At 52.3% G+C, this 7,053-nt stretch overlaps 2 protein-coding genes across 2 annotated transcripts; one reads left to right on the forward strand and one right to left on the reverse strand.

Annotated features, from left to right (window-relative positions):
* Positions 1–344: 344 nt before the first annotated feature.
* LOC109941059 (zinc finger BED domain-containing protein RICESLEEPER 3-like) lies at positions 345–1,865 on the reverse strand. The gene is made up of 4 exons (XM_020541537.1): positions 1,674–1,865; positions 1,419–1,601; positions 1,208–1,337; positions 345–368 (listed from the first exon to the last, which is right to left on the reverse strand). Exons 1-4 carry the CDS (start codon positions 1,781–1,783, stop codon positions 345–347), a joined length of 447 nt encoding a protein of 148 aa, XP_020397126.1. The 5' UTR covers positions 1,784–1,865.
* Positions 1,866–3,301: 1,436 nt separating this feature from the next.
* Positions 3,302–6,568, forward strand: LOC103632364 (probable LRR receptor-like serine/threonine-protein kinase At4g37250). The gene is made up of 2 exons (XM_008654183.3): positions 3,302–5,332; positions 5,447–6,568. The coding sequence occupies exons 1-2, from the start codon at positions 3,574–3,576 to the stop codon at positions 6,166–6,168; spliced, it is 2,481 nt and encodes an 826-aa protein (XP_008652405.1). The 5' UTR covers positions 3,302–3,573; the 3' UTR covers positions 6,169–6,568.
* The last annotated feature ends 485 nt before the right edge of the window (positions 6,569–7,053 follow it).

A 7,053-nucleotide genomic window follows, 5' to 3' on the forward strand; every position in this document is an offset into this window, starting at 1 on the left:
AATGTATAAGTTTTCAGGCATGAGTATAAATAAAATATGAATTCTACAGACTACAACAAACCAACTGTATACCTTTGTACTTGTTCCGAAGCCAGTTTTGGGAACACATGAGAGCCTCCAACATCTTAGAAGTGAGCCTGCTACGATGCTCACTAAGAACTCTACCCCCGGTGCTGAAAGCTGACTCCGAAGCAACAGTTGTAACAGGGATAGCATATATATCCCTTGCAATCATCCTCAAAGTGGGATATCGAGTTCCCGCCACCTTCCACCAATCCAACACATTAAAGTTCTTTGTTTGCATGCTCAACATCTCTTCATCCAAGTAGCGGTCCAATTCTGATTTAAACCCCATGTTTGCTGGCTTCCTACTTGCAACACGTGCACTAATGGAAGCTAAGTAGTCATCATTGTTGCTAACTATAGGAGTTGATGTTTGGCTGCCCTCTAAATCCTCTTCTACATGGTACTCACGCATCAAGTCAGCTAACAAGTTCTTAACATCATTAACACTGTCCTCACATGCTTGACCCGATATTCCAAGTAAATCCTCATAACAAATCAACAACACTGTGGTCTTGAATCAGGGATCAAGAAGAGTTGCAATGCCCATTAACCCTTGTATGTCAGTCCAATACTTATCAAACTTGGTTACCATATTAGCTGACATGGCTTCCACTAATGGGTTGCCACAAGTCGACCATTGCCTAATTTTCTTTCTAATCTCAGCAATTTTAGTGAAGTAGATGTTAGCTATGACATAATCTGTCCCAGAAAAAAGTTCAGTGATATTATAGAACAACCTAAGCCTTTCCACAACATCCTCTGCAAATTTCCACTCCTCCTCAGTTGGCAAAGATGTGTACTGTCTATCTACACGGCTTGCTCTAACAAAAACAACCTTGTAGGGCAATGCACTTTCTAGCATGCTAAAGGTAGAATTCCACCTAGTCCTACAGTCAAGTCCAATCTTTTTCTTGCCAACAACCTTGACAAACTTAGCTATTTCCTCAAACTTTTCAACCCTTTTAGGTGTGGCTATCCAATAAGCTACGCTGTCACGGATGTTCTCAATTGCATCTTTCAACTCCTCTAACCCATCCTTTACTATCAAGTTAAGAATATGCGCAGAACAGCGCATGTGTAACAATTTACCATCATTTAACAACTTATGCTTTCCAATGTTCCTCACAAGTATAGGGATTACCGCATCATTTGTGGTGTCGTTGTCTAGAGTAATTGAGGATATCTTTTCATCAAGATTCCAATCAACCAAGGATTCATATAATTCATCACCAATGACTGCAGCGGTGTGAGGAGCAGGTACATAAATGAATCTACAAAATAAGTAAACATATGAGAAACAAGCAAAATAAGGAAAATATGACAAGCAATCAGATCTATAAGACTATTATCACCTCATGATAATGTTTCTAAGGGTCCAAGATTCATCAATGAAATGAGCAGTAATAGCCATGTAACCTCTTTTTTGATTATCAGAGGTCCATAAGTCAGTGGTGATAGCAACTCTTGATTGAATTCCAGCCATATATTCAATTGCTTTCTTTCTCTCCAACTCATATTGTGCCATAATATCAGATCTAGAACAAAAGCAAAATCATTAGGAAATACATTTTAGCTAGAAGTACAACTAGAAGTCACAACTCTAATACCTTATAGTGTTCCTTGTCCCAATCCTAAAAAGTGGCTGAAGTGCACCAACAAACCTTCGGAAACCTACATGGTCAACCATGCTTAAGGGGTACTCATGAAGTACTATCATTGCACTAAGTTCTTGTCTAGCTATGTCTTGATCAAAGGTGTAATTCTCAACTGAAACTGTCCCAGCATCTGTTTTTCCAAACCTCAAAGAAGCCTGTGCCATGGTCTTTCCATTAACCTTGATCTTCTTTTGCACACAAGACTTTAAATGGAGATGAAGGTGGTTAGTCCCATTCTTTAATGATCCTGAAAGCTTCTTGGAGCAATAGTTGCATTTTGCATGTACATTGCCTCCAATCCACACTTCTGTGAACTCTTTCCAAACTGCTGAAGTTCGTTTCCTCTTGGACCCAGCTACAACATCTTCGTCCTCTTCATCCTCATCGTCTATATCAATTGGCTCTGAATCGTTGATAGAATCAGTGACAGATGGTGACTCTTGCATAGGTGCTTCAGATGCTGGACACTGACTCTGGTTGCTTCCATCACTCCCACTAGTTGTAGACATTTTTCTCAGTCTTTAGAAATTAACAACTAAATATCATACAAATCTGTCGACCTCCATCAATCAAAAAATACTAACAACACATAAATATTCTTACCGATGAGGCCGGCTAGCACCAGCCTTTACGATGTGTCGACCTCCAGGAGCGAATGTGACACCCTTTGGCTTGCCCACACCCGCGCCGTCCTTTGCCGGAGTAGGAAGCGCAGGAGACGAAGAAGAAATAGCAGGTGCTTTTGGGTCTCCGTCGCCGTTGTTGCTCTTGTCCTTCGGATCCGGCAGGCGGTGCTCGGTCGAAGTGGCAGCGGCGTCCCTTTGGGACAGCGGGGCGTCAACAAAGGGCGAGACGAAGATGCGGTCATGCGGAGCTACAAGGTTAAGACGAGCAAGAGGAACGAGGTTCAAGAAGAAGCATCACCGGCCGTCGTCGTTTGTGGTGTCATTGGTCACCGCCATGGATGCAGGAGCAGGACGCCTCCGCCGTTCAGGCGCTCAGCGTCTCAGCGACTCAGCAATCAGCATGGGGAGTTGGGGACTGGGCGATTGGCGCTTGGGGTTTTGGGAGAGCGAGCACCGAGCCGCCGACCGAGCGTCCGAGGTCCGAGGCTCCGAGCGGAGAGCCAGCGGCGGCGGCGCGGGTTGGGGCTTGGGGAGAGCGAGCTAGGGTTTGCTGTTTGCCTGTTTGCAGTTTGCTTGACGCCTTGACTGCTCCGCAGACGGAAGCGGCGTAGCACAGGCTGACTGGCACATGGGCACTCCAAAGACCGAAGTAGCTGCGTGCGTTTTAGGCAAGGAATCCAACGTCACGCACAGCTTGAGTTGAGGCCCACTTGTCAGCCACTTAGCCTGCTTGCATGTGTATATTGGCCTGTGTATATGAATTGATGGGTAGAAATTACCCACGGGTAGACGGGTATGGGTACTACGCAGCCGAACCCGTACCCGATATACCCGATGGGTATATGATTTTGTCCAATAACGTACCCGCGGGTGATAAAATGCTTCCACACCCGTCTCTATACCGGGTAAAACCCATCAGGTTTGCGGGTTTCGGATACCCGTTGCCATCTCTAGGGATATATCCCTTTCCCTCAATTCCCGTCAGCCCCTTTTGATACCTCAAAAAGACAGGCTGACACAAAGGGGGAGGTATCCGGTGAACCAGTCTCCATTGCTATCAGTGTCGTACTCCCCAGTCCCCACAGTCCCACACTCTCCTCAAGTCCCCTCCGAAGTCCTCTCCTTCCTCGCTTTGCCATTGTTTTGGTGAACCACCTCAACAAATCCAAGCTAGCCATACCAGCACCACCATTGCCATTGCCTCCCCCCATGTCTTCTTAACCTCCATGCATGCTGCATGCCACGGCATCACCAGTTCACCACTTAACCTCACCTCCACCGCCATGGCCGGCACCAATGGCACCGCTCGCCTTCTCCAGCTCCTTGCTATTGCTACCAGCTCGTTGCCACTGCTGCAACTATTAGTGCTACTACAGCTACTATGCCTCGCCTCGGCGCTTAATCAAGACGGCACACTGCTGCTGTCCTTCAAGCTATCGCTCGTCTCTGACCCCCTCGCCTCCCTCTCCGGCTGGGGGTACGCCGACGCCACGCCCTGCGGATGGAACGGTGTCGTCTGTTCGCCGGACTCGCGAGTCGTCAGCGTCGTCCTACCCAACGCGCAGCTCGTCGGCCCCGTTGCCAGGGAGCTTGGCCTCATCGAGCACCTCCGCCACCTTGACCTCTCCGGCAACGCGCTCAACGGAACCATTCCGTCCGACCTGCTCCGCGCGCCGGAGCTCCGCGTGCTCTCGCTTGCTGGCAATGGCATTACCGGCGACCTTCCGGAGGAGGTCGGCCAGCTGCGCAGCCTCCGCGCGCTCAACCTAGCTGGCAACGCGCTCTCCGGCACCGTTCCGCAGAACATTACCCTGCTCCCCAACCTTACCGCCGTCTCGCTCGCCAGCAACTTCTTCTCTGGCGCGCTCCCCGGGGGGACTTTCCCGGCGCTGCAGGTGCTCGACGTCAGCGCCAACCAGCTGAACGGCACTCTGCCGTCGGACTTCGGCGGTGCCGCGCTTCGCTACGTCAACCTCTCGTCCAACCGCATCGCCGGCGCCATACCGCCGGAGATGGCGTCGCATCTGCCGGCCAATGTCACCATCGACGTGTCCTACAACAACCTCACTGGCGCCATCCCGGCGTTGCCGCCGTTCTCAGCGCAGAAGCCCACGGCGTTAGTGGGCAACGCCGAGCTGTGCGGAAGGCCGCTGGACAGCCTATGCGGCTTCACGTCCTCCTCTGCCGTGGAACCCCCGAACGGTACCGCAAAGTCGCCGCCGGCCATCGCGGCGATACCCAGGGACCCGACGGAGGCGATCCCTGGCGATGGTACCGGCAGTGTCACTGGAGCGTCGGCATCCGGAGGGCAGCGCGGCAGGATGCGGCTTGCCACTATCGTCGCCATCGCCGCCGGCGATGTGGCTGGTATCGCCATCCTATTCGTGGTGGTCCTGTACGTGTACCAGGTGAGGAGGAGGAGGCAGCGTCAGGAGGTGGCGAAGCAGAGGATGGGCGTCGTGTTCAAGAAGCCCGAGCCGGACGAGTCTCCGGACGCAGTCGGCCGGAGCCTTTCCTGCTGCCTGCGCAAGAAGGCCAGCGACGGCGCGGAGGAAGTCACAGACACGTCGGCCTCCTTCGCCGCCAAGGAGGGCAACACAGACAGGAACAGCAAGGCGGGAGTTGACGCCGCAGCGTGCAAGAAGAAGGGCGGTGACGGCGCGGTGCTGGTGACGGTGGACGGCGGCCCGGAGCTGGAGCTGGAAACGCTACTGAAGGCCTCGGCGTATATCCTTGGCGCGGCCGGCAGGAGCATCGTGTACAAGGCCGTTCTGGCCGATAGCGCGCCCCTGGCGGTGCGCCGGATCGGCAGCGACTGCGCCGGCATTCGGCGTTTCAGCGAGCTGGACGCGCAGATGCGCGGCGTGGCGAAGCTGCGGCACAACAACATCCTCCGGCTGCGCGGCTTCTACTGGGGACCTGACGAGATGCTCATCATCCACGAGTTCGCTGTCAACGGCAATCTCGCCAACCTCTCCGTCAAAAGTACGTTATTATCTACTGTACTAATTAATCAATCCATCATCATGCCGTTGCCAAAATGCTAGTTGCTAATAATACTAATCAACCCATCATCATCAATTCATCATCGATCCGCAGGGAAGCCAGGGTCGTCACCGATCAACCTCGGGTGGAGCGCTCGTGTCCGCATCGCGCGCGGCGTGGCGAGAGGCCTCGCGTACCTCCACGATAAGAAGTGGGTGCACGGCAACGTGAAGCCAAGCAACATCCTACTGAACGCAGACATGGAGCCGCTGCTAGCCGACCTCGGAGTGGACCGGCTGATCCGCCGCGCGGACGGCGGGTTGATGAGGCCGTCGGCGGCGGCAGTTCGGTTCGGGAGCAAGCGTTCGGCCAAGAGCCTCCCGGATCTGTCGCCGCCGCGCAGCCACGTAGGCACTGCGCCGTCAGCGAGCCCGGTCGCCAGCGCTCCCGCCGACACGGCGGCGCACTACCGGGCGCCGGAGGCCGTGAGAAGCACCAAGGCGAGCGGCAAGTGGGACGTGTACTCGTTCGGCGTGCTGCTGCTGGAGCTGGTTGCCGGGCGCGCGCTGACGAGCCTGGAGCTATGCCAGTGCGCAGCGGAGGATATGGCGCAGGCGCTCCGGGTGGTGGATCCCGCGCTGCGCGGCGAGATGGAAGGGCGGGAGGAGGCGGTGGCGAGCTGCCTCCGGCTGAGCGCCGCCTGCTGCGCCATGGCGCCGAGCAAGAGGCCGTCCATCAAGGACGCGCTGCAGGCCATGGAGAGGATACCTGCAGCGGCCGAGGCTTCCGCCTCGTCGTCCTCAATATCCACGGCAGCGCAGAGTCATGACTCATGAGTAAAGGGGGAAAAAACGTCTTGCATTGCCGTTGGTGCGGTTGTGGTTCGTGCAGTCAAAATTTTATTTGCTAGGAACCAGGATGCATGCTTAGCATACCACCATCGATCAATCGTGCGCCATTATAGTACTATAGTAGTACTAGAAATTATACGGCTCCTTGAGACAAATGTTGTCATCAGTCTTGCTCTAAACATGGTTCGAGCGCCCGTCATGGATGGATTCCCCTACGAGCGCGGGAATGTGGAAAGATTCCTCCTCGAGCGCGGGAATAGGGAAAGCCAAGTGGTAGGCTCCAAATTCTGTTGGTATGGGTCTGCAGATCACGAATGTGAGGGAATGTAATCGAATGAGTTTGTATTACAAATAATTTTTTAAAGGTTATTTGCTTCAAATTAAAGCTGGAGCGAGCTGTAATTTATAGAGACAAAAATACTCAGTAGAACAGATACGGTTTAAAGGCAAGCTAACAGGTTGTAAATTCTCCCCCTCCTAGGTACGACAGATGCCATTATTTCATATGACACACCTCCTTGCATTTCACCATATACCATACCAAGTAGGTATGGTTGTAGCCTAGTATATTGCTGGATTTGGACAATGATGAGGTCGATTCGGAGATTATTATGGTAGGATTGTATTATTAGGCTATCCGCAGTAGATCATGTAAAATATAAGATTTGTATTATAGATGATACTGTTTGTAGAGTGAAGTTTTTAATATAGGACAAGATAGGGGATGAGATATGAGAGGTTGGAGAGCTGTTGGAGACAGCCTTACCCAGTAACGGTCCAAATAGAGAGTGAGTTCTACGTAGAAATTTCTTACTACATGCTACTAAGGCCACGTTTGTTTCTCTTGCTAAAGTTTAGCTACTAAGGATA

This window comes from Zea mays, chromosome 7, assembly GCF_902167145.1.
Source record: "Zea mays cultivar B73 chromosome 7, Zm-B73-REFERENCE-NAM-5.0, whole genome shotgun sequence".
Classification (NCBI taxonomy): Eukaryota; Viridiplantae; Streptophyta; class Magnoliopsida; order Poales; family Poaceae; genus Zea; species Zea mays.

Coding starts and splice junctions, on each gene's coding strand:
- LOC109941059 (XM_020541537.1), bottom strand. CDS start 1,783: ATGATAGTACTTCATGAGTACCCCTTAAGCATGGTTGACCATGTAGGT. Junction 1,602..1,673: donor GGGACAAGGAACACTATAAG/GTATTAGAGTTG, acceptor CTTTTGTTCTAG/ATCTGATATTATGGCACAAT. Junction 1,338..1,418: donor CTTAGAAACATTATCATGAG/GTGATAATAGTC, acceptor CTTATTTTGTAG/ATTCATTTATGTACCTGCTC.
- LOC103632364 (XM_008654183.3), top strand. CDS start 3,574: ATGCATGCTGCATGCCACGGCATCACCAGTTCACCACTTAACCTCACC. Junction 5,333..5,446: donor CGCCAACCTCTCCGTCAAAA/GTACGTTATTAT, acceptor ATCGATCCGCAG/GGAAGCCAGGGTCGTCACCG.